Raw genomic sequence first — 27,612 nt, 5'->3', positions numbered from 1 at the left:
TTCTAGGAAATATCTTAATTAGAGGTGTGCGATAAATCTGACTCAGCACAGCACGGCCCCAGCGTTACGTCGAGGCAGCGGCCGTATCCAAGTCCGTAACTACAAACCACCTCATCATCATCATCCTCCTCAACAACATGGCGCCAGCGTACAGCTGGAACGCACATAGACGCCACGGCATTTCTTCAACAAGTTACTTTACTCACTAAACGCAGCGTCGCGAAGATCTTTTCTTTTTACCTTTCTTCTTACCTACTTCGTTTGTTCTCTTTGACAAGCAAAGATCAGCCTTTTTGGTCATCTTAGTCTCAAAAACTCACCTGCTTTAGCAAAAAGAACAGTCTGTACTGGACTCACTCACTGTTGCTGTATTTCTCAAAGTACAAGGAAAGTGAGCACTGAGATTACGCAGACGGGAAAAGTAAATTTTTTTTCCAGAAAAATAAGCCATGTAACTAGGCTCGAAAGGCTTTTCTTCAAAGGACATGCATCTAAACATGAGCGAAAATTACTGTCCATTTGAAGAAAGGGATAGAGACAGACTTCCTCCTATACTAAATCATGTAAGTATTTTTCAAATATTGCTGTACAAATATTGCTGACTGGTTGAATAGTACGTGAATGCATAATTTTTTTTTTTTTTTTTCACTTTTATGCACTGTATTAATCTTAATTTTGCTTTATTTTTAATGCACGTTTGCATTTGAATTGGTGTGGTTATCCTTAATGGAAATTATTTATATTGGAATCTTTACGAAGTCAGCCTACGGCTGAGACAACGACGTAGTGTTAAATAACTCCGTAAAAGTCACCGTAAAAGCGGCATATGTGATTCATGGAATATTTAGCTCAACCTTCTGCACGCACAGCGCATTTTCTTTTAGTGATTTTATATTTTCCTGGTGTTGAAAGCACATAGAAAACATTCGTTTCCGCAAAACAACACTGCTGCTGCAGGTTACGCAATGAGTGACACAATCTCAATTAATAAGGATTTGATTTCCTCCACTGTTGTTTAAATGTGCTTTAATATGTATTGTACGGTGCCCGGGAAGTGACATGTTCGGTTCACTTAGTTTTGTCGTGGCCACGACATAATAACTCGTGACCACGAGATATTAATTTGAGGGAACGCCATATTAACTTGTGGAAACATGATATTATGTCGTGGCCACGAGACCATTTTGTCGAGGTAACGTCCTTATGTTGTGGCCTCCAGATGCTATGTTGAGTAGGGATGGGTGATACCACTTATTTTGTTTTCTATACAATACCTATACTTTTAATGGCCAGTATCGTCAATATCGATACCGATATGATACTTCTAAACTGAACTTTAAAATTATTAAATTAAATTATTAAATTGCTAAGAGTACAATACCTACTTAACTTTATATTTGAAACGCATTTTAACATTCAATATGCTTTAATTGCAACTTATTAGGTTATATTTTTGTTTACACATGGATAAAATATGTTTACTGTAGTTACTGTATGTTTACCTTTTTATTCTGCAAGTGTATGATTTATATTAACAATACAGAATAGAACATGAGTAATATGAACTTTTAACATTCAAATTTAAACAAATGTACTGCACAAACCAAGGTACAATTTCAATATGTTTATTGTGAAATAACTCCAACATATCTGTTTTTTCTGCTTTGTTCTGGGCAGTCGTTCCCAAAAACATCAATGCTTTCTTGTTATAGGCTACTCTTGGGAAACGCAGCTTTATTTAAATGCTCTGTCAGAACTGAGTGAATGCTCTCTGTAATTGATTGATTCTGCCTTGCAACATTTGTGTTTTCAGATGAGCTGGAAAAACCCTCCCACACAATTATTTGCTAACATAGGTTATTCTCAAATTTAATGCATATTGTATGCATTATTTTTTGTTAAATAAACAAAATCACTGGTATATAAAAACATTTGAGTATCAATACTTTCAATACTCGCATCAGTATCGATACTTTCTGTACTCGTATCAGTATCGATACTTTCTGTACTCGCATCAGTATCGATAATTCAGGATCGATTCGCCTAACCCTAATGTTGAGGGAAAGACATCCATTTCTCGTGCCCATGACTGCTTATGTTGAGGGAACAACATATTTTTGTCGTGGCCACAAGTTTAATGCGTAAACAAACCTGCGTGACCATAGCAACCCAGGATTATCAGATATGGATTCATTAATTTTATTTTGAATTTAGAAATTATTATATTATTTATTATAGAAATTATTAAATTGTAATATTAATCATAGGCTTTGGCTACTGGACTATATTATGTGTGATCGTCAGCATTCAAATGAAGTTTATCATGAATAAATGTTACATAAAGTGCATAATATAAAATAGGCCTACAAGAAAACATTTTTATCCATGCTAAAGTCCATTAACTGATCGTCTTTTTTCAGTAATATTTGTATATTATTATTATTATTATTATTATTATTATTAGCCTATTATTATGGGTTATATTTTCATTTATTTACATTTTTTCCCTTCATTTCGATCTCTTTACTTGACGTTCTGAATATTTTTGTAAATAATAGCCTACTGTAAATGCTCAACATGCCAGTAAAGCTTTGATTATGACTGGAATTTTTGCTTTAATGCAGTTTAAATTTAACATATATTTCATTTTATTTCAGCTAATTAACAGACCATAATTATAAATACTATAGTGCAGTGCTTCCCAAACCTGTCCTGGAGGACCCCCTGCCCTGCACATTTTGTATGTCTCACTAATCAGACACACCTAATTTAGTTCTCGCAGTGTCTACTAACGAGCTCATGAGTGGAATCAGGTGTGTTAGATAAGGGAGACATACAAAAGGAGCAGGGCAGGGGGGCCTCCAGGACAGGTTTGGGAAGCACTGCTAAAGTGTTTCGTTGAGGAATAAATCATTCACATAGTTTCATTTGTAAATGAACACACAACACGCTCATTTATCATCACACATGGGCAAAAATACATTCATAAAGTCAAAACTTTATTGGCATAATTGTCAGGCATTTATTTGCAAAATATATGGTTGGCTAGCAAATGCTAGCATAATTATACAAAATGTTAACTAGGTAAAGCAATACACGAAAGGGGAAATTAGCATATATTACAATATAAAAATATAGCCCTAATAAGTTAATGTAATAATAATAATAATAATAATAATATTAAAATATTAAATTAAATGTTTAATGTTAATAAAAAAAGTTATCCATTTTTGATAATACCGGGTTGCTATGGTCACACAGGTTTGTTTGCACATTAAACTCGTGGCCACGAGAAAAATATGTCGTTCCCTTTCAACATAAGAAGTCGTGGCCACAAGAAATGGATGTCGATCCCTCAACATAGCATCTCGAGGCTACGACATATGGATGTCGTTACCTTGACAAAATGATCTTGTGTCCACAACATAATATCACGTTCCCACGAGTTAATATCTAATATCTAATAAAATACTGTACATTATTATTGTTTCTTCTCTATGCCCCGCCATGAGGGGGGCGGGGCCGAGAGCCGTGGGAACAAGCCCGGTAGAGTAAATGCTAATGCGCGACACCTTCGACACCTGTGCCACTCACCGATCTCGAGTCCCGCAGAGGAGCTCCGGAAGGATAAAAGGCCAATGTAACAAAAGTTCATAATCACAGGAAGGAAGCGGGAACCGGCGAACATTTAAACAAAAACTTTAATAATAAAATAAACACAAAATAGCATGCCAGCCCCTCGCGGACGACTGTCGTACACAAACAGAACCAAAAGACAAAATAAAGTCCAGGCCTGGTCCTTTCTCATCCAACACTGTCATCACTCCTCCTTTTATCCTTCCGGAGCTCCTCCGTGGGACTCGAGACCAGTGAGTGGCACAGGTGTCGCGCATTAGCATTTACTCCACCAGCATCGCTCCGTTCCTACGGCTCTCGGCCTCGCCCCCCTCGTCACAGTTTACGTCCCTTAACATAATGTGATGCTGTGTCCCAGTGTTCTAACAAATAATGCTACCTATCAGATTATGGTACCAACACTGTATTTATCCTACTGTAAGGGTAGGTTTAGGGTTGGGGTAGGTCAGCGATTCTCAATTCCAGTCCTTGCGCCCCCCTGCTCTGCACATTTTTTAAGTTTCTCTTATCGCTTCAGACGTTTGTTCTATTCGAACGTAAGTACCCTGCAAAGTGGACATCACTGGATATTCTGCCATGATTCCAGTTCAAAGGAACGTATATGTCCCATTCAAAGTGCACTGAAGTGTGCAAGACGTGAATTTAAATTGTATTTATTTACAGAGGTATATGATGTCACACTTGTTCGTGTGTGAAGACGTTGCACAGCACAAATCCGTGAATAAATGTTCCGAACTGAGATAAACTTCAACAGATTAGTAGGGAGCAATGAACACTGTGTAGGGACCATGATAATTTTGCTTCCAAATTATGCTACCATCTGTTTTAATGGGAGGTAGCAACATCTAAAGTTATGCCTTCTTTCTTTGCGTGAACATTTGGCCGTTTTATGCAAATCTTCCCACATTGTGACGTAGACGTGGGGGCGTGTCAGAGTGAGCCGTTTTAGGATGGCGTGGATGAGTCTTAACTTTTATAAAGAATATCTCTTTGGGTTTGAGACTTTAGTCTTTGCAACTTTAGGGATCTTATCTATTCACCAACAGCTTGTAACACTCCAAAGAGAAATGAAAACTTGAAATCGCATCATATGACCCCTTTAATATCTTGTGGTCACAACATATTATCACATTCCCACAAGTTATTATGTTGTGGCCACAACAAAAAAGCTAAGTTAACCGACCATGTCACCTCCTGGGCGCCGTAGTATTGTATTCTTTTCTGATACTTATTTTTATTCAGATATTTGAATAAGGGGGAGGGGCATATATTTTTAAGTTGGCTATTTATTTTTCAAATTTGTGCTTAGAGGGTTAGTTCACAAAAAATGAAAATTAGCCTGTGTTTTACTCACCTTCGAAGCATCCTAGGTGTATATGACTTTCTTCTTTCAGATGAATCCAGTCAGAGTTATATAAAAAATTGTCCTGGCTATTCCAAGCTCTATCATTGCAGTCAGTGGGTGTTGCAGTTGAACAGTCCACAAGTCATCAAATAAAGCGTGCGTATCCATAATAAAATGTGCCTCACACGGCTCCGTGGGGTGAATAAAGGTCTCCTGTAATGAACCCATGCGTTTTTGTAAGCAAAATATCCATATTTTAAACATAATAAACATTTTTATCTGACTTCCGGTATCTGTCATACGTGGAAGCCATTCTGACGGATGACGCAGGATGTGTGTGCAGCACGCATGCCTCTGAGAATATGCTAGTCATGCAAGTTTGTTTATAGGAGCAAAGGAAGCAAAGTTTCCTTACTTTAACAAAGGAAAACTAGTCTCCTCTTGGTTTATATCGAAATTCTCAGACATTTTTCTTTACAAATCCTCGGTTTGTACTTCTAATTTGTGACCAGCGTTTTGTTTTGTTCTCTCTCCGCATTTGTCACTAATCACGCAACACCGACGTCTTACGTCATCCACCAGAATGGCTTCCATGTATGACAGATACCGGAAGTGAGAGAAAAGTGTTTATTAAGTTTGAAATAGACTAAAACACATGGATTCGCTTTATTTGATGACTTGTGGGCTGTTCAACTGTAACACCCGCTGACTGCAATAATAGAGCTTGGCCAGGACAATTTTTAATATAATTCCTACTGGATTCGTCTGAAAGTCATATACACCTAGGATGCTTCGAGGGTTAGTAAAAAGTGAGTAATATTCATTTTTGGGTGAACTAACCCTTAGATGCTAATATGTCAGTCTAGTGTAGTATAGTAAATATAGTTCATTGCAGTCTCTGTTCTCTATTGCCATTTGTTTTATCAGAAGAGTACAGGTGTGCTGCAGCACAATTATTTTTTAGACATATAGGAATATAACAAGGATCTTTCATCGGCAGAGCTTGGATCGAGGACCGAAGCTCCCTTTCCCCTCTTATGGAAGCTTCATATCAACCCTGAATCACAAAAGAGAGTCAGGCAGCCACAGTCTTTCTTCTCCGCTCCTGCTACCTGCAGTCAAACAAGGTCAGACTGCATCCAGCACTGCCTGTTTTAGCTGTTTCTTGTTGCATAACTTGATTTTGTTGATATTTTTAAACAAATTGTATCCATCCATAGTCAGTGCTTTAGGTCTACGAGCAGGTAACTCAAGCAAGGTTTACTATGGTTTTGAAATGATATGCATGAGTGATTTAAAGGTAATTCCCTTTTGCAACAACAAAAAAACTATTTGCATTTCAAAGCAGTCCATTTTGGCTGCTTTGAATTGATAACCACTTCACTGTTTCAAGCAGATGTTTTCCTTTCTTTGTCTTGGAGATCAAAGATGTTGTCTATGTGATGCATTCATCAAGTATGTGACAAGGCACACGTGTGTTCACGTCTTTCTTTAGCACAGCTGTGCTGGGGACTTGTTAGGAAGACTCTACATGGACTGAGGCCTGATGCAGTGCTAAAGCTCGTTAAATGTTCCCACTTTACCTTATAAATTCACTGGGCGAACCTTGAAAATGTCAATTGTTTCTACTGTAGTCCACAAGTGCAAATCTTTATGTGAATCTTAACTCATCAGCTTTAATCAGTGCATTTGTTGAGAATTAAAGGACTAGAGTGCCTTTAAATATAAGAACTCACTGTTTTGATGGTGATTGCATGTTACCAGTTGGTTGCTGGGATGCTGAAAGTCATTGTTCAGATAGTTATTTCTGATAAGGTAATGACAAATAATTGTTTGCTGTAGAGTGATTGCAAAAATTCCCCTGGAGAGCATGAAGAACGGCCCACCTTGCTCATATTGTGAGCTGCTGTCTTATTCATTCTGTGTACATTTGTTTTCAGTGAGAGAGCTTCCCCCAATATGTCCAGATGTGAGACAGAAGCATCGTATCACTATTGATGTTCTCCCTCCAGAGGTGAAGGCTCGTTTTGTCTCAGAACCCATTATTCCCATTCGGACCAAAAGCGCCAAAGAGTTTCAGTACGTGCTTCTTCCTTTAGTCAACCTGCAGAATTCCCATGGTCAGTAAAAGTGTTTTTTAATTCTGTCTTTATCTGGCTGTAGGGACGAGGTTGAAAGGGCAACTATCTCAGGGGATTGGAAGCAAGTCCATGATTTCTACTTGACCACATTTGATTCCTTTTTGGAACTCAATGGTGCATTTAAGGTGTGTTGAAGCTCTCAATACAATGTCTTGTTCATGTTTTAAAAGTTTGCCAAAAAGGCCCAAATTAACCACATCTTTTACAGTGAATTAACAGTTAATTTAGTGTGTGTAAAATATAACAACAATCATTTAAAATATAATTATTTAAAAAACAAATATTTTACTAGTTATTATTAATAGCATATAATTGACTTGTCTAAATGTGTTTTTATTTAGGCTATTGAATAATGGTCAGTTTTATGGATGAAACATCCTTTTAAGTTTAGCCAAAGTTTTTAATGAGAACTCTTGGAAGTCGGTGGAAAAGGTAACCGTGAAAGTCAGAAAAGGAGGAAAACTGAACATTTTGGTCTCCAAATGAATCAATGAGCTCATTCAGGGAGTAAAAAACAACATCTGCACATGGTTTCATCAGAAAATGTTATTCTTATATGAGGTGAATGTTTTACCATCCATTTTATATGTGAAGTATATATAATATGCACCATGTAAGTGGATGGTAGAACGTATAATTAATGTTTTTATGTTTAAATTTTCTTTTCAGAAAGAAGCAAATGTTTCCTTTAATACTATTGAAGACTCAGGAATAAACATCAAATTTGTCAGTATTGTTTATGATACCTTACTCCACACGGTAAGTAAGAAACTTTCCATCGTGAGTTCTCTTATAATTGAGTTGTTTTGAATTTGGTTTTAACAAAATTGGTTTAATCTGGCTAATTTGCAGCCTGCGGACACACAGAAATCAGTCCTGAAGGGAATTATTAATAGCTTATTAAGAGAATGGAAAGGGTGAGTAGTGCATTGTGTTCTCTCACTGAAGTGCTAAAAGTGGACATGAAGTCTTTGCAAAAAAAAATAAAAATGATTAAAAAAGAATCACTGTCAGTTTTGTTTTTGTATTTTTAGGCCTCGCACAAAGGATGACCTTAGAGCGTATTTTGTTCTTGTGCAGGTAATGGCATTCTTTTTGTACACTTGTGTTTTCTTTTTATTTGGAAAGAAATTATTAGATTTGTATATCTCTTAAGACAGTTATGTTTTCTTTCACTATTAAATCTTGGCTTAATGGTCTGATCTGCAGTAGGTTATCTAAAAGCCCATGCCATTAATACAAAATTGCCTTCATTACACAGAACCCAAAGACATGTGATACTTTTTGCAATAACTGTAATTTACCTTTGCAAACCAAAGCAGTTATCTGCATGCAATCCTATAGATGGGCACTTACACAGCAAAATTGCTCTAATCTCTCTGTGATTTGCCCTTTGTGTTGGCAGCCATGTTAAACACCCCAGGCTAAGTAAAAGGGGAATCAGAGTTTCAGGAAACTCTTGATCTCCTCTCTCACCACATGGCCCATTGACTCCAGCCATAGCTCTGCTCTGGTGCAGACAGATCGTGAGCTAAGTGTTTACTTCACACATGACCAGCGCAGGCTGGCCTGGGACTGTCCAAATAAGGACACAGCCACTGGATTTAAGTCTGGGAAGCCGTAGACAGAGAGAGAGGCGATGGCTTGGTTAGTTGGGATTTGATTCGTTTTGGGCTTTCGGCTTTATGAAACATTTTTCTCTCCATTTGATGGGAATCAGTGGAGGTGAGAGTTAGACGTTTTCATAAACAGAAGCATGTACAGATGTTGGTCTTCTCCAGAGTTTGCATATAGTGGTATTCCTCTACAGACTGTTGATGGGCTCTCTGACCTACATTTCTCTGGAGGACATGATGAAATTGAAAAGCAGAGGCAATTATTGGGCTGATCTGTCTGCCACTAATGTCAGGCAGCCCATGTATTATTTTGCGTTTGCCGTGACTAAGGAAGGGATGAGGTCATACTGGAGAGGAAAAGAACTGGTTTCCGCTGCAGTGCCACATACTAAAAGCCAGACTTCTTTCTCCACTCCTAAATGAAAAGTTATATTTCCTTTTTGAAGTTTGCTGAAATGCCTTTCTGTGTCGCAGAATCCTCAGTACACCAGCCCAGCCACATATGTCATCTATGCACACTTACTGAGGCAAATAGCAGCCCTGGCTGAAGTGGACCACCATTTCCTGATGCACTGGTTTAAAAAGTGAGTCTGTACAAAAGAGCAGTTTACAATGGAAAAGTCAAACTCCTTTGCCCTTTTTTGTTTGTTTGTTTTTAAATAAATTAGCTTTTTGGCTTTTTTGCATTCTAATTATTTGTGGTTTTAATTGTGAAATGTGTAAATCTAACAAATAGCAGAGCCAGCCAATGTCAAGGCATTACACAAATTTACAGTAAAAAAGCAGTGTGTATGGATTATATCTTCTTGCTTACGATATGTTTCATCTTTCAGGCTGCCTCAGAAGCGTTTCAAACAGCTGGTGGAGCGCTTGCAGCTCTTCATCACTACCCGCCTATTTCCTGCCAAGCCAGAAGAGTTGCCGCCCATGGCCAAATGCTCCTGGTGGATTCCCTCAGCCACTAAAGTCCTTTCCCTGCTTAGTGAGTACTACTGTGCTGGCCACTAGAGAGAGCCTGGAGAAAGTCATGATGCTTTCTCGTAGTTGTTTACAACTGATTTTGAACCAAAAGAATCCTAACGTTGATCTTGTTTTAACAGATGCTGCAAATAGCATTTCCTCTCCCCCTATCATTCCTTTCACTGATTTCTACAACCTAACATTGGACCACATAGACTTTATGGAAGATTACCACACGTGGCAGGCTCACGGAAATTCAAACAGGTGTGAATATAAAAATATTATTTTAAATAACGCTTCAAAATTTGTGTTTTGTTTCTCTTATCTTAATTAGCATAATGACATGTTTTAAGCATAAATCATTTCCAACTTAAAAATGACTAAGTTGTAAGATTTATGTGTGAAACAGGTCATTAAAATATACTGCATTTAAAAGATTGGGGTCAGTAAGATTTTTATTAGTTTTGTTTATTTATTTTTTATTTATTTTATTAGAGTGAATGCATTAAATTGATCAATAGTGAAAGTAAAGGCATTTGTAGTGTTACAAAAGATTTAAAATAAATGATTTTGATTCTTTTGAACTTTCTAGTCATAAATCCTGAATCCTGAAAACAACTTTTTCAGCATTGATAATGAAAATAAGAAGAAATGTTGTTTGAGTACCACATCAGCATATTGAAATGATAGGTGAAGGATGCTGTGACACTAAAAACTGAAGTAATGGCTCCTGAATTTTTTCTTTAAATTCTTAAAATTAGTTACATTTTAAAACATATTAAAAGAAAAAAAAAGAGATGTTTTAAACTGTAATAGTATTTCTGTAATAATAATAATAATAATAATAATAATATACTGTATATACACACACACACACACACACACACACACAAATCAATAATAATTCATACATAAAAAAAAAAAATAAATATACTGCTTTACTGTATTTTTGATTAAATAAAGGCACCCTTTGGTCAGCATAAGACTACCATATGCTTAAAAAAAGAAAAGACTACTGTGATTAGAAGAACAGAATTTAAGATATATTGGTCTGTCACCAGTGAACACTTTAAATTTGTACCTAAGACCAAGTAATTTCTGATCTATATCTTGTTAGGTTCAGCTTCTGTCAGTTCCCCTTCATCCTGTCCACAGTGGTGAAGAAGGCCATCATCCAGAGAGACTCTGAGCAGCAGATGATCAGCATGGCCAGGGTGAGAGTTTACTTTCACAATGAGCACTTACTATAGGCCTAGCCTAGCTAAAACTGTCTTAAGATGAAAAAGCTAGTCTCTGTTTGGGAAAATGTGTGTTCTAGTCAGAGAGTATTTTCTGATAACAATCCTAGCTTGGGTGGGGCAGCCATTCCTATGGCTCCCTCCCAAACATATGTGTCCAGACTGTAGGATAAACAGACACGTGGCTGGAGAATAATATCATCATACACAACAAGTAGACAGACATCATCTGTCTAAGAAATGTGTTACTCAGAAACAAGAAATATAGAGACATTTGAATAGAAACCTAGATGTGGCCATGTTCTGCAAACCTGTTTGTTGACTGACAAATGCATCCCTTTCTATGTCCAATGCAGCAAACCCTGGTGGACAAGGTTTCTCGCAGGCAGAGGGTGGATATGAGTCTGCTGTTTCTCAACATTAAAGTTAGGCGTCTGCAGCTGGTCAGTGACTCACTGGATGAGGTAATACTGCTGGGTCCAAATTTGTAAACGTAGAATAGTGTCTGTTCCTGTAGATGTTACCAGGAGCTCCCTTGAACCACTGAAAACTGTTTAGCTGTAAAGGAGGAAATACTTATGTATGGGATGCATTGCTCTGTATAAAGTAACACAAATCTACATTTTCTTTTCCTAGGCTGAGAGGACTTTCAGCCAACAGCATGTACATTATGTTCTGGAAAGTTCTAAGTCTGGCTAAGACTTAATTTGGAAAAATGGCCCCTCCATAAATGTGTTCCTTTTTTAATAGCTTTCGAGAAAGCGAGCAGACCTGAAGAAAAAACTGAAAGTGACGTTTGTTGGGGAAGCAGGGTTGGACATGGGTGGACTCACAAAAGAGTGGTTTCTTCTCCTGATTCGACAGATTTTTCACACAGACTATGGTAAGACAGTCAGGACTAACAGTGCCAGTCTTTGACAATATACAGGTGGTAACCACTGGAAGAAAAAAGAAAATCTGAATAAATCTGTTGTCTCATTAAAAATGTCTAAGCATATTTTTCTTGAGAGGCAAAATAGCAAAATATGTTAAGACTATTTAAATCTTTACTCTCAACATCTTAACAAAGATGTCTCCCCAGTAACAAGACTGAATGAGGTTTATTTTAAAAAAAAGAATTTAAAAAAAGAAGTTGTACATTAATATTCAAAACAAATATAAAAAAAAAAAAAAAAAAACATGCATATATATATATTTATATATGTATGTATATATATGTATATGTATATATGTATGTATATATATGTATATGTATATATGTATGTATATATATGTATATGTATATATGTATGTATATATATGTATATGTATATATGTATGTATATATATGTATATGTATATATATATATGTGTATATATGTGTATATATATATGTGTATATATGTGTATATATATATGTGTATATATATATATGTGTAATATATATATATATATATATATATATATATATATATATATATATATACATATATATATACATATACAGTATATGTGTGTGTTTGTATTTGTTGTAATAAATAATTTATTAATGTAAATTTTCATACTCAAATCGCTTTATATTTAATTAGAGCTATCAAAAAATGAGCATAATTCGTGACACTGTCTGACAAAAAAACACATCTTAGAAAGTAATGTAAAGATTGTGGACCTTATGGGATTAAAGAAACAGTAAAGAAACCAAAATAAAGAGAAAGTAAAAGTGATATAGTTAGATGAACTTACAGTACATAATTAAATCAAAAACTACCTGCACAGCAATTGTGCGGTTGCATATACTAAAACTCTCTGTAGAAGCCCCCATTCTTATGTGGCTCAGAGACAGCAAAATGTACAGTCAGGTATTAACACTGCAATTATAAGAGGAAAACAATAAAGTAAAAAAAAGTTCATCAGTGCACTCTAGTAAGAAAGTATCTTCAAGACTTCAAGTGTCAGACTTGAGACGTCAATCCTCATTTGCATAATTTATTTAGACTGGTGTAGATAAATAACACAATCAGTGGGTGCTGTTTTTTCTTAGTGAATAGTAATTGTTCTTTTCTGCATCTTTGTGTCATGTTGCAGGGATGTTCACGTATGTGAAGGAGTCCCAGTGTCATTGGTTCAGCAGCTGGAAATGTGACAACTACTCTGAGTTCCGATTGGTTGGAGCCGTATCCTTTCATTTCCCTGCAGTTTATATAGTATAGGTGGCCACGTGTGGGTGTGACAAACTTAAAATAGCACATAAATACAGAGTCAGCTTCCATTTGGCGCATACATCTGACGTTCATTCTCGTCCTTCTGTTTTCTGGTGGGAAATGTATTTTCTGCCACCAATCTGTGCTGTGATGATGTGAAAATGGAGCATATGCTATTTTTATGCCATGTGATTTGTAAATGTCAAGAACACAAGGTTATAATGTAATATGACGCTAATGACAGATGCACTGATATAGTTATGGTAATGAAATGGTTTTGTAAAGTGATGTGGTGCGTGAGCGGGCACGTGTCAGAGTCGAGAACTGCTCCATACGGTGCTCTCGGGAACATGTGGGAAGAGACACGGTGGCAGCCAAAGCCTACCGTGTCCTGCTGTTACCCCTCTAATTGCCCCCTCTGGCTTAGACTTCTCAATGCAATGCTTCTGTTTTGTCTCGTTAGGAACAGCCAGGGCTCGGTTTGTGTTGTCTCATCGTTGTAGTCCTCATGGAAACTGTCCCGCCTGTCTGCTCTCTCCACTCTCTCTCCTGAGCTGAGGACTTTTTTCCATCGCCCTCACTGCACATATGGAGAGCACATGGGGCTGAGTTGTCAGCTACAGCTGAAAGCACTTACCTGCAGGGCTCTTCACATTTTCCTCTAAATCTATTGTACACCTGTTGGGTGTTCTTCCATGCAACTTACTGTGCTGCTATACTGTAGGTGATGTTGCGATATTAGCAAATCTAAAATAACTTGTGTAAGTTGTGCAACACTAGTGGCCAGTACATATGTTTATAAGTAATTCATAAGTGTTTCAACCATTCCATTTCTCTTTTGTTGGTATCAAATTTGGCTGCTCAAGCAGATTACAATTCCATTTGCTGCTACTAGTTCCACAGAAAATTAAATTGAGATTAAAAGGAAGTAGTGACAAATCTTTTCTTCAGTATTATGACATACTTTTGAGTGAAAAAAAAAGGTAGGGTGGAGGCTAGTTTCTATCCCCCGGTTGTCGATTGGATGTAGGCAGCTCTGAATGTGAGCTTGCAGTCGATTGTAAGAATGTGGCAGGGTTTAAGCAGACAAAATGCCTGGAGAAGTTTGCCATACAGTACATCAGAGGCATACAAGCCAGTAGACTTTAGTTTATGTTACAGCCATGAATCATTATTTGCTACTTGGCATTGCTTGTCAAAAGTGGGTGGTTTTAGTAGATGGGCAGTCTTATTCAAGAGAACACTAGTAAATTAGCATATAGAGTCCTTGAAGCTAACATACATGCACTAAAAGGCACAAAATTTCAGAGTTTGTAATGATTTAAATTTTCTACCTTGAAGGCATAGCATAAGAGTACATATATTGCATAAGGATTTTGTGTTTTCACATTGGTTGTGTCTGAAACCCCAAAAATGCCTACAGTATATGTGTCCTTTACTGCATATGATATCGCACACTCCTGTGCCTATACACTTTTGTTCAAAAGTTTGGGGCTGATTAGATGCTTACCAAGACAATATTTATTTGATCAAAAATACAGAAAAATAGTAATATTGTGAAATATCATTACATTTTAAAATAACTGTTTTCTGTTAAATAATACTTTAAAATGTAATTTACACCTGTGATGCCAAAGCGGAATTTTCAAAGCCAAACAATTTCTTACTATCATCAATGTTGAAAACTGTTGTGCTTCTTAATATTTTTTGTGGATTTTATTTCTTTCAGGATTTTTTGTTGAATAGAAGTATTAAAAGAAGAGAATTTATGTGAAATAGAAATCTTTTGTACTATTATAAATGTCACTTAAAAAAATCGAATGAAACTATAAATTCTTAAAAAAAAATCTCACCCCAAACTTTTGAATGGCAGTGTAGTTTGGTAGTTAAATTAAGTAAACTAATTTGTAGATATGACTAAAAATCAATTCACCTTGCATGGTGATCATTAGACGTGACGTTATGGAAAGCAGAGTGTTAAAGGCTTAAAGGCCTTCATATAAACTGCTGCTAGATCGCTGTTAGGTCATTGGCCATCAAGCAGTGAAGAAGTTGCCTTTGGTTTCTGACGCAGCCATTGTGTAACAGAAGGCTGGAGGTGTGTGTCAGATCTGTGAATCCTTCCAGCTGTGCACACTTAACCCTATCTGTCAGCTCATGGGCTTGGCTGTGTACAACAGCATCACACTGGACATCCGCTTTCCCCCTTGTGTCTACAAGAAGCTGCTGACCCCGCCCATTGTGCCATGTGACCTGGACACCCCCGTCGGCATGGCGAACCTCACCCTGGATGACCTCCAGCAGCTTATGCCTGTATGTACATAAGCTGTGATACAACACATGGTATCATATTCAGTCCTGCCAAATCTTGACGAACACATGTTTATCAGTCACTGATGGGTGAACCTCCTGCTCTCACAGTGTATTGTGGTGTTATTATTCCAATATAAAGAAATTCTGCCCCCCATATAGCATATATGTACTATTTAGGATGTGATGCTCATTATATGGTGATATTGGGCTCACTCAGCCATACAGATGGTAGACAACCAAAATGGGTACTACTGCCGCGCGTACCGCCACCGCAGGGCCGCGGCGTTAACTGCAAGTCAGTCGCGTGTTAAATTCATTCGCGAAACTACCGCCAGGTGGCGCAAAGGGACGGATTGCGAACTGAATGTAATTGTAAAATGAGATAAAAGGAGGAGGTAAAACAACAATTACGTTATGATATAACATTGTACCATCTTTAAAAACCATTAAAAATGTACAGTGAGTTAATTTCAAAAATTAAAAGAAAGACCTTTACACAAAGGATCTTATGCTTGCTATTGTTATTAAACAGTCATTAAATATAAGGCCTATATATATGGATAAAAAGCTAAATGTTTTCATTTCGGTTCATTCTTGGTTTAAAAAAAATCCTTCTGGTTCCATTTGCAGATCGAAATGAGAACGGTCCAGCATTTAGCAATAATTATTATTAACTCTGTTATTATTCTTGATTTTTCAAACTGCTAACACTTTGCATTTTTGTATAATGCTTTTACTGTGTGACCAAAAATTTCCAACCATCTCTATCAGCTGTCCGATCGCGCTGGTGCCTCGCGCACATTCATTGGAAACAGTAGCCGTTCACTCGTGCCATTCGGTGCGAGCAGCGGTCCACTTTGGCATATTTTTGTTAATTATGATTTTTTATTTTTTTTCCGTCGATACTGAAACACGCGTAAACTACAAAGCCTATTTTTCCTAATGAATAATAGTTAAGCTTGAAATAGGCAACATCACGAATATGGAAACGTTTGGATTTCTCCCGAATGAGAGCCCAACCTTACCTTATGGTTCGCTTTATATTATTATTAATTTATTTTTTTCGTTTGTTTATAGTTAAGCCTATATTATTATATACTGCAATTTTATTTATTCATTAGAATTATATATTTGTAATTATTGTTCTGTTCTGATAAATTTGTTAAATTTAAAGGATTTGTTGTAAAGTGAAGAGAACTAAAAATATCCTGTTGGCACATTATAACATTATTAGGCCAGCCGTTATTATTTCTTAATGTAATAAAATGCAACTTATACATGACTTATATATTTTTTTCCTCTCACAAAATTTATTTATTTTTTAGCCTGTTTTAATAAATAAATAAATAAATAAAATAAAATAACATGCAGCAAACGAAAATAGGCGATTAATCGGTTAAAATTTGTTACTGTGGGGTAATTATAATTATTATTATATACTTATAAAGAGTCTGGGCCTAATCTAGGCTATCCAGGTTTTTTTTTTTTTTCATTGCATCTGAAAATGACTTTCTGCAGCACATTCACTTCGCACGCTCAACCTGCCTCGCGCGTTGCTCAGCTGTGGACGATTTAAAAAATATTTGCTATAAAGGTTGCTGTCCCATTTTATACAGGAATTGTTCATTTAAAAAAAAAAATCGAATTAGATTGTTAGTTCTAATTATATTGTTAACACAATATCATATATAACATTCAACATGAAATTTTACACTTTACCCTAACTTATAAAATAAACTACATTAAAAATTAAATTCAATATAATAGAATTTCGAATAAAAAGTTTTTTTAAAAAGGTTTTAAATGCTTAAATTATTTCTATGAATCAATAATATGTTATCAGGTTTTAATTGCCTAAATTATTTCTATGAATTAATAATATGTTATCATGTTTATTCTTGTAGAAAATAAGTGTTTATTCTTTAAGAAAATAAGGGAAAAAATAAGGGACGATCCAAATATTATTCATATTTGTTTTGTTTCACCTATTTATGTAAGCTACAATTATTCTAAAAAAAAAAAAAAAAAAAAAAAAAACAATGTAATTAAAAGTGCCATCGGCCTGAGTAAATTTTACCATTATAGAATTGTGACTTTTTATAGGTTAGTGATTTAGGAGGTGAAAATACTGTGAAATTACAAATGTTATGGGATTTTAAAAAGCATAACAACTGAAGGTCTATGAAACGTTAGCCAATAAAGCATTTTTTTTAAAACAATGGCACTTAAAGTTTTGAACTAAAATATTATTTCAACCATATAGCCTGTGAATAAACAAAATGCATACCTTTCAATGAAAGAACACTGAGAGTTTGCTTCTGGTGTTTGGATTTGTACTTCAATATAATGAGCTCCAAGTTTAAGAATAGCCAACACAGGTTTTTTTCTTTCTTTCTTTCTCTCTCTCTCTCTCTCTCTCTCTCTCTCTCTCTCTCCATTTAACTCTCTATTTAACAGCATTAACTTACAATGAAATACATATTCCTTCAGGTAGACTGAATGTTTTTCTGTCTTGCTAAATGTTGGGCTCATGATCAGTAAGTTGTATTCGCTCAAACTGATTTAGTTAAATCAAAACTTGCGGACTTTGAAGCTGGGTCAGTGAGCGTGAGTCCCGCGTGCTGTGAAGCGGGAGCAGCTGATGGAGGACTCCGCTTGGTCTTAAAGCCTTCCGCAAACGCTACGTTCACAAATAACAATGATTTTCGTAAAATAATGTTTAATTATCAATTGATAATTTGTTATTATTATGGTCTTGTGAAAACAATAATATGGGCTGCGGGAAAATAATGAATAAAAAGAGTAGCTGTGAGTGCAGGCATGTTTCAGCCCAGTAACAACACACCGCTCCTCATAGCCCAAAAACAGACCGAATTCAGTTCAGCTGGAGGGGGTTGGGGTAAGGTGTGAATAAAGGTGTGAATCTCTTGGTCTTTCATATGGACCGTGTCTTATGAGGGTATCAAACTTGCAGAACAGGTTTAGATAGGACTCGTCATTTTGGTTTTAGGGCAACTTTGAAGAAAGGTTTTGATCCACTTCACTTTTGACTACTGTATAGCGCAATATAGTTTATTAGTTATTATAACTTCAGAGGAAGTTGCCTTAACTCAAAAAAAAAAAAAAACATTCGCAAACTGTTGCATTAATTTTCTTTTCTTTCGTTTAAACAATTTTTTTTTTAGACTATGAAATATAAATTCTCACAGAATGTAGCCTTTTCATAACCATATATTGAACCATCTCTTTGTGTTTTTCTAAATCCCAAACAGAGTCCAGACATCAGTATGATTCGTCTATGATGTTTTATAGGCTTTTTTAGATTTGGGAATATATGCGTTACAGACATGACAAAAAAAAATTTTCATTTGGAGTTTTTGGAGACATTATTATTATTATTATTATATTATTATGATTAAACTTTTTTTTTTTTTTTTTTTTTTTTTTTTTTGTAGCCTATTTACAATGCACAAACCAGAAGCAACAATATCTGCAGAGAAGGGTTGGCCATTCTCAAAACAAAAATATCAATTTTATTTAAATTTTCGTTTTTGTGTTATAGAGGAAAAATCAGTGTTAAGGTATCTCTTCATTACAGACCGTTCTGAAAGAAGAATTTATGCAAACGCGTATAAAATGCTTTAAAAACTTTAACAGAGATGTCTAGAGGGTATTTAATAGGTCTGCCTCCCATGTAAGATTTTTCTAGTTACTAGTCATTCATTTGTCATTATTCAACTAATCGCAGGTTTATATTACATTTACATCTATAATATTCATAATGAGCCTTAATATATTCCGCGCTCAAGCACATGCATTAAGTTTGCCCCCAAAGCACAGGCAGAAGTAGCCTAATAATTGTAAAAAAGGAGACATTTTAATTATTTATTAATAAACAAATGTTTTCTTGTCGGCTGCAAGATGAAATTCACAGTGCTGACTCTCTCCACATGGATGCGCCTTTAAAGAGAAATACAACCTTCACAGATTACATAATGCTTTTCGTTCTGAATTGATTCATTTAAAAGACATTTCAAGCTTTCTGTAGATATATTTATTATGTATGTGAGACACCACAATTTTAAGTTAATTCATTATCAGGAAAAAATTCAAGTGATCTAGAGGGCGCCTGCCTGTCCTGCATGCGCATTAATAATTTTCGCACAAACACTTAAATATGAATAATTATTCACATTTTGCATATGCATTACAACGTAAATTATTTTTTACATGCAATTATCCAAAATAAAACCAAACAAGATTTGTAATGAAGATAAAACAAATTAGAATAAATGCTGCGCGTGCACTCAGCATCACTGGCGCCGTGCAAATCTTGCACGCAGACATTTTACACACCTGCATTTAAATGCGGCTGCAATTTTATTTTTTTTACTTAAATTCTATGTAAGCAAGTAACGGCGGCTCCCTTTAAAATCACTGAAGTTGTCTATTAATGAAGCTCTTTTTTACATCATTTGAACTTTGGGTGATTATAATGAGAGAACTTGAGTTTAATCGTGAGGACGTTTTATTAATCAGTCCATTCTTTAGAATTTCAATGATTTAGCTAAATCGTGCAGGTTTAATTTATTCGTTTCTTGTTTTAATTAAACCTAAATAATGGGAACGAAATTATACAGTGCCTCACGTTTTACTAAAATAAAGAAAATAATTTATAAAACACGCAACAATTTCTTAATCAGTCTACAGACAAATATATTTTCCCAAGAAGTTGTCTGTCAAAATAAAGGACAGGTAACGAATAACAAAAATGCATGTTGTTTAATTAAAGGAATTTTAAAATATAAATTAAAATATAGGCCTAATATATGAGAATATTGACATTTTGTAAAAATCCATGTAGCCTAGCTCACTAAAATAGGCTACCACTTTTAATGCTACGATGCAAAGTAAACCACAATTTATTTTCAATAATATAACACATAATTCATATTATATAAATAATACTGCACACCTATTATATGTGTCAAATCTAAAATATGGTGTAAAACTGTGTAGCTTAGAGAAAATATAAGCACAGGCTCAAGCACAGGCTTGACATTTATCCTACTTGAATTCGTTCTAAGAAATGCACATAACTTCATAAGTACCAAACTTTCATCTGTGAATATTAAATATTTTAACTATAGTGTTTTTCTTTCATTTTCCCTGACTGCAGCCGTCAAATGTAACACACCAGCGAGGCAAAACTGACGTCTATTTGTGAAAATGTGCTTTGATGCGCTTGTTTGAAAACTTGTGATTAAAGCGCTACTCAGCGGTCAAAAGCTGCAAATGCACTTTACAGACGCCGCGGCGGCGGTACGAGCGGCGGTAGAAGTAACGTTTTGGATGTCCACCTACTGTATATAAACAGTGTAGATGTCTGACAGAATAACACTGAGTCAGAAAGAGCCCTTGCATTATCTTTTGCACTTCCAGGGTGTCACCCAGCCTTCGCAGACTCACACACCCCTGTTGTCTAGTCACCTGGATGCAATAAATAAGCCTCAGATGGTGCATTGTTCTGAGGACAGCAGTAATAGAGCTCTGTTGGCATTCAGCTCTGCTGATAAAGTCATGCCTGTCTTGTGAATCTCACAGCGGCCTTTGAAGTATCATAGTTTCTTGTGTTCTGTTTCAAATACAGCTAAATATCAAGTAAGAGTATCCCATTACTGTTACTTATTGCTGTTTAATGAGAAATTATTTTGAAAAAACAAAGAAGAATCAAATGATTGTCTGAATGGTTGCAACTCTGATTTTACAATTCAAATGTTTATGGTCGGTACAATTTTTTTTTTCAGCAAGGATAATTTAATATGATTCAATTTAACAAAAAATGCATCTGTAATGTTACAAATTTCAAATAAATGGTGTTCTTTTGATCTCTCTATTAATTAATGGATCGTACAAAAATGTATAGGTTCCTAGAAAAAATTAAGCAGCACAAATGTTTTCAACATTGATAAAAAAAAAAAAAGTTTCTTGATCAGCCTATCAGCAAGTTGAAATGAATTAATTACATTTTTAAATATATCAAAATAGTAAATGTTTATTTAAAATTTTAATAATTCTTCACAATGCTAATTTTGAATAAATAATGCATCCTTGGTGAGAATAAGACTTATTTAAAAAGCTTACCTAAAAATCTAATCTAAACTTTTGAATGATAGTGTACAGTAATTTACTTGTTTCACGAACTTTAAACTTGGATAAAACAAATTTTTAAGTAATTGGAAAACTTTTTACTCAATCCGTCTACTTACTGAGATACAGGTCTTGCAGCAACTATTTTCTGTGAGAACTTGTCATGGTTTCTCCAATATCATGCCAGTAGCTTTTTGAAAATGGTGTATTATTAAACTTAGCAAGATCACAGGCAAAATTTTAAATACATTTAATTTCGAACACATGCGATAAAAAAGGCTGAATGGTTCCAGTGTGCTTAAGTGTACAGTGTACTGTTTTCTTTTGGTGACATAATGACATGCCTGTTCAAATTCAGCTAGTGCCTCTCTTCATGTGTCCAGCAGAGGGCGCCCAATATTAGCTATTTCTTCTGCAGTAAATCTCTTTGTCATAATACAGACTATTATGTATGCTGAAATTTAACGTACAAGAGGTTGATTGTATTTTGAAATACTAGTTAAGCTCCGCTTTAATATTAATTCCCCTTCACTCTCTTGTTACTGCAGAGTCAGATTTAAATGAGCCAGATGTTCTGTTTTAACAGTCTCTGGCTTCCTCCAAACTTACATAACCTCCTGCGGGCGTTGTTTGCTTCCTTGTTTCAAACTTTTTTCCAAAGGTAATGTGGATGTGGAATCTCTCAAGCTACTTTCTTAAAATGAAAAACTATATTCCCGGAATTTACATCAAACAGACACAGACATCATTTGCTGCCATTTTATTAGCTGCACAAATTTTCCAAAAAATGAAGTGCTGCCTTTAACAGAATATACTATAATGCTCTCACAGTCACAGAAACCTCACATAATGCCACATAGGCTACATGATAAAATCTTTTTTTCTTCTTTTTTTTATAGTCAGTGCATTTTAATTTTATTATGATTTGTATAGATAGTGTTCCTTCTACTGTATTGTTTGCTAAAGTAGAAATGTACAGTATGAGGCATATAAAAAGCTAGGAATTCAGAAAATCACACATTTGTCAAATGTGAGTTCTTGTGTGCATTTTAGGATCTTGCTCACGGACTTGGTGAAGTCCTCAGCTATGAAGGAAACGTTGAAGAGGACTTCTATACCACGTTTCAGGTGAGTCCCCTCTAAACTCGACCTCAATGGTGTTTGCTCTCATAGCCTTGTTTCCTGTTCCATCGTATCTAATAGATAAGTGTGTTTGCTTGATTTAACCAGGTGATAACGTCTGAATATAATCAAAGCGGAGTTCATTTCTGTACTTTTTTCCTCTAGGTTTTTCAAGAAGAACTTGGAGTGGTCAAGTCATATAATCTGAAACCAGGAGGGGACAAGATCCCTGTAACCAACCTAAACAGAAAAGGTGAGAGAGTCTTCATTCTGTAGTTGTGACTGGATTTTCCCTTTTCAACGTCAATTATCTCATTGTGTTATTCCTGCTACTGAAGGATTGATCTGTTTGTCCCTGCACAGAGTACGTCCAGCTCTACATTGATTTCCTGCTGAATAAATCCATCTACAGGCAGTTTGCTGCTTTCTATCATGGTTTTCATAGCGTTTGTGCCTCAAATGCCCTGATGGTGAGTTTGTATAGTTTTCGCCAAAAAATTAATTAAAAGGAATTCTAAGGGGAATACTCTGGAAGCAAGTAAGTAGAAGCCAAGAAACAGCTTGACATTTAACTGCAGCTAGTAATTTTAACAGCTAGTGCTGTTGTGAGGCACAGCAAGCCCAGGAATATTCTACAAGTGGCTCTCAGACAAAGAGAGTTTCAAGGGCAAGAGAGGGCAGGGTCTTGTGGGCCGTTTTGTGTGTGTGTGTGTGTGTGTGTGTGTGTGTGTGTGTATGTGAAGGCTACATCTGTGTACGGGCTGTCCCTTCCCCCTCTGTTGGAAGGGTGCCCTGTAACTGGGCCTGCTTTGTTTGTTCAATCTCCATACCATATCCAGGCTCTTCAGCTACTGGGTGGGAGAGACCTCAGACTCAAGGTCGTATAGAATGAATACATAGAAACCCCCAGAAAATTGCAAGTCTCTTGCCCTGCTCAGCATGTCGATTGAAATCTGAACAAAGACTCAGTTTCTTACAGACCTTGCAAAGCTCATGAGTATGTCACTTAACATGGTCTCCTTCATGTTTAAACACAGCCAATGCTTACTCGGTGAACTAACTGGTTTTAACTAATTTTTTAATGTTTTCTTTTTCCTTTTCTTTTAAACATTGTGCACAGGTTTTTCCATTAGTCATATTTGTCTGTCTATGAAAAAGTATGTTGTTAAAAATAGTAATGTGTATTATTACTAACAAAGTAATTACTCTCTCAGCTCTCAGACCCTCCATAGAAAGCAATACAACTGCAATGTTCCCAGGTCCAAAAACATAGCAAGGACATCAGTAAAATAGTCCATGTGACATCAGGGGTTCAACTGTAATTTTAGAAAGCTATGAGAATACTTTTTGTGAGCAAAGAAAACAAAAATAATGACTTTATTCAACAATTCTTCTCCTCCTCATCCCATGTGCAGTGGTGTGCCACCATTGTGGAAAGAGTATCACGGCGCATGTGTAATAGAAATAATAATACAATATAATAAAATATAACTGTATAATAAACTCTGAGAGAATAATTATCATTAATAATAATGACAACAACGTGATTAGTTTGGGCTTAAATTATTAAATACATTATGTAAATAGATTTAATTTCATAACTGAATATCTGTTAGTTTACAATATTGGCTGAATAAATACCTAGAATAATTTAAAGAGACCAAAACTGTTATCACATTAGGTTATACTTTGTTTCGATAGTCCACTTTTAGTAACTTTGTAACTACGTCAACTACATGTCAACTAATTCTCATTAATTTGCAACTACATGTCTACTAACTCTCAGAGTAGACTGTTAGGGTAGGTTTAGGGTTAGTGTTAGGGGTAGGTTTAGGGTTAGTTTAAGTGGACGATAAGTTGACAGAGAAAGTGTTAGAAGATATTAAGCAGACAGTCTACTACTACTAACTGCTAGTTGACGTGTAGTTGCAAAGTTACTTACTGTTAGTAGAATGTCTAAAGTGGACTATCGAAATAAAGTGTTACCTCACATTATTAGGGTTCCTTCATGAACTCTTTAGAGACTTTTCTTTTTTAGTTTACTAATTACTGGACTCTGGTATCCTTATAATGTACATTATGGTGGGAAAATTTAATTAATGTGTTTTTGTTGTTGCTTGTTATGCATGTTGGTACTTGGTTGACATTCATGCAGTTAGCTAGTTAAGAGTTCTTAATTAAACTTCTTGTCTCTAACACATGTTGAGGAAGTGTTTTAATCTGTGTGCTGGAATAGTCTGTGTAAGAAACCACATTTTCTTTTTTTTTTATTGCAAAATTTTCTTTTGTAAGAACAATAGTGACTTGCAGCGAGCCTAAAATACGCAGCAGAGTGTTCAGGATGCTGTTTTGTAGTTGTTGGATATTTTTCTCTATGGACCAGGGAATTACACGTTTGTTTATCTTAGCAATGATTCAGCCTCGATTTAGACTTCCCAATATGGTGCTACTTCAGACTGCTCTCTTAATCAAGAAATGCACACAGAAAAAAAGAAAAGTAGAGGGAGCGTTATTTCATCTGACCATTTTAAGGAATATTCAGCCTGTGAGTCATTGGTTTCTCTCTGGGTTCACTGAACTGCACAATCACCAGTTGCTTTGCTCAGTTTTTTTTTTTTTCTCTCTTGCATGCTGTAGGATCAGCTTTACATGTGTTCGGTTGATTATTTAAACAGCGTGACAGCGGTGAAATAGCATCACAATGAGAATAGATAAACATGATTTCAGACCTCCTCTGGCCTGATTCCACTGGCCATGATCAACTGTAGACCGTCTTTAGCAATTACGCAACAGTGGACTATGTCCCTAGCTGCTTATGTAAGAGGCTCTGTAACAGTAATATCTGACTCATTGGTCTTGGTGTGATGTGAGGCGGGAGGGGTGAGGAGGAGGGTTAGGGGAGGGGAAGGACGTGACAGATTGGTTTGGACTATTGCTAACTACTCTGTGGCTTAAAGACCTATCTTTATCTTTCAGCCTTTCACACTGTCTGACTGTTTCTCAACACACTGCACAGCACGGTCTGTGTACGTGCAGGGTGTGGCAACAGTTGTATTTCGATAATATAGATATTTTACAAGGTTTCATACCAACAGACAGTAATTTTATTTTACTTTTAGTTCACTTTATCCTTGTTATCTTTTTCTTTTTTCTTTTTTTTTTTGTGGCAGGGGTGGAGGGGTGGAGGGGTTTGGGGTGTGAAATATGTGATAAGCACAAATGCAAAACAATATGTTTAATAAGCTGCTCTGATTGTGTCTTCTAAATAAAATGTTCAAATGTTTTTATTTTTTTCCAAACTATTTTACCAGGAATCTTCTGCTTTCATTTTTTCATTTGGTGTTCGATTAATATACGGACCAACATCTCTGGTTTATTTTGTTAACATTAGTTAATACATTATGTATCATAAACTAACAATGAACAATAATCTTTAAAGCATTTATTAACCTACAGTAGGTTAACAAAAATATCCTTTTCACTATAATTCAGGCTTATATTACTGTTAATAAATCAGGCTTGTTCATAATTCACTACTATTCAAACTTATTTAAGAGATTAATACTTTAATTCGGCAAAGACATTAAATTGATCAAAAGTGACAATAAAAGCATTTGTAATGTTACAAAATATTTATATTTTAAATAAATGCTGTTGAAATGTCTATTCATCAAATAATCCTAAAAACACAATTTTTGGAAAAATAGTGATTTATAATGACTGTTTAATATATATTAGCATATGTATAAACTGACATTAACCAAGACTAATAAATGCTGTCAAATTAATATTCATTATTAGCTCATGCTAGCTACTGCCAATGTTAAACAATGTCCTTGTATTGAACTTGTATATAAAGTGTTACCCAAACATTGCAAACAATACATGCAGGTGAGGAGGCATAATTAAATGCATTTTTTAAACATGATATTTAAAGTAACTTTTTTTTTTTCTGCAAATATGCACCAACATAATAACAACAATGGTATTACTATAAGGACTCATTAAATCTGTCATTTATGTAGCTTCTAAGGCCAGAGGAGGTTGAGATCCTAGTTTGTGGAAGTCCTAATCTGGACATGGGCTCTCTGCAGCGAGTGGTGCAGTATGAGGGCTACAGCAAGACTGACCCCACCATCCGGTACATGTCCTGTTTAGAATTGTTTATAGTCATGCTCTTACATGCATATCTATCAGTGGAAATGTTACTGTTCACTCTGGTGTTGCAGTGCCTTTTGGGACGTGGTGCTGGCATTTCCTTTGGAGCTGCAGAAGAAACTGCTCCACTTTACCACAGGAAGTGACCGCGTTCCTGTGGGTGGAATGGCCGACCTCAACTTCAAGATCTCCAAGATTGATGTCTCCACTGACTGGTAATCATCACATTGGCAGATTGCAGTGAAATGACTGCATGCAAGTTCATTCTCTACAGTTTATTTATCCATTTTCTTTGCAGGCTCCCAGTGTCGCATACATGCTTCAACCAGATCTGTCTACCTCCATACAAGAGCAAGAAAGAACTACGGCAAAAGTTAACCATTGCTATTTCAAATGCAGAGGGCTTTGGATTGGAGTAAATTACAGTTGTAGATAATTTAATCTGTGTTCACTGAAAGAATATGGGCTGTCATAGTTTTTTTGTGCTATTTTCTTTTAACAACCAACAGGGTTGTGCATCAGAATTGAATTGAGAATGCCTTTTAAATTCTAGTGCAATTACTTAATTTGAATTGTGGTAACAAACAAGATGCAGAATTGCTGTTTGAAATTGTATTCAAGAAAGTGGAATTAAAATCAATTAAATATTGAGCTAAATTATATATGCACTACTGTTCAAATATTTAGGAAATAAATTATAACTTTTATTCGGCAAGGAATGTGTTGATCAAAACTGATATTAAATACATTTAT

The 27,612-nt window shown here is 35.6% G+C and overlaps 1 protein-coding gene across 1 annotated transcript; it reads left to right on the top strand.

Annotated features, from left to right (window-relative positions):
- The first annotated feature begins 78 nt into the window (after positions 1-78).
- On the top strand, positions 79-27,612 carry LOC109053069 (probable E3 ubiquitin-protein ligase HECTD2). Its single transcript, XM_042735259.1, has 21 exons — positions 79-563; positions 5,982-6,108; positions 6,922-7,060; positions 7,145-7,247; positions 7,792-7,881; positions 7,975-8,039; positions 8,157-8,202; positions 9,213-9,322; positions 9,572-9,720; positions 9,839-9,962; positions 10,816-10,912; positions 11,293-11,400; positions 11,687-11,819; positions 13,001-13,089; positions 15,271-15,429; positions 22,633-22,707; positions 22,867-22,954; positions 23,065-23,171; positions 26,727-26,842; positions 26,931-27,074; positions 27,158-27,612. Exons 1-21 carry the CDS (start codon positions 486-488, stop codon positions 27,276-27,278), a joined length of 2,268 nt encoding a protein of 755 aa, XP_042591193.1. The 5' UTR covers positions 79-485; the 3' UTR covers positions 27,279-27,612.

The sequence above is a fragment of the Cyprinus carpio genome, chromosome B12 (genome assembly GCF_018340385.1).
Source record: "Cyprinus carpio isolate SPL01 chromosome B12, ASM1834038v1, whole genome shotgun sequence".
In the NCBI taxonomy this organism is placed as follows: Eukaryota; Metazoa; Chordata; class Actinopteri; order Cypriniformes; family Cyprinidae; genus Cyprinus; species Cyprinus carpio.
This window is presented reverse-complemented; position numbering and strand designations above follow the sequence as displayed.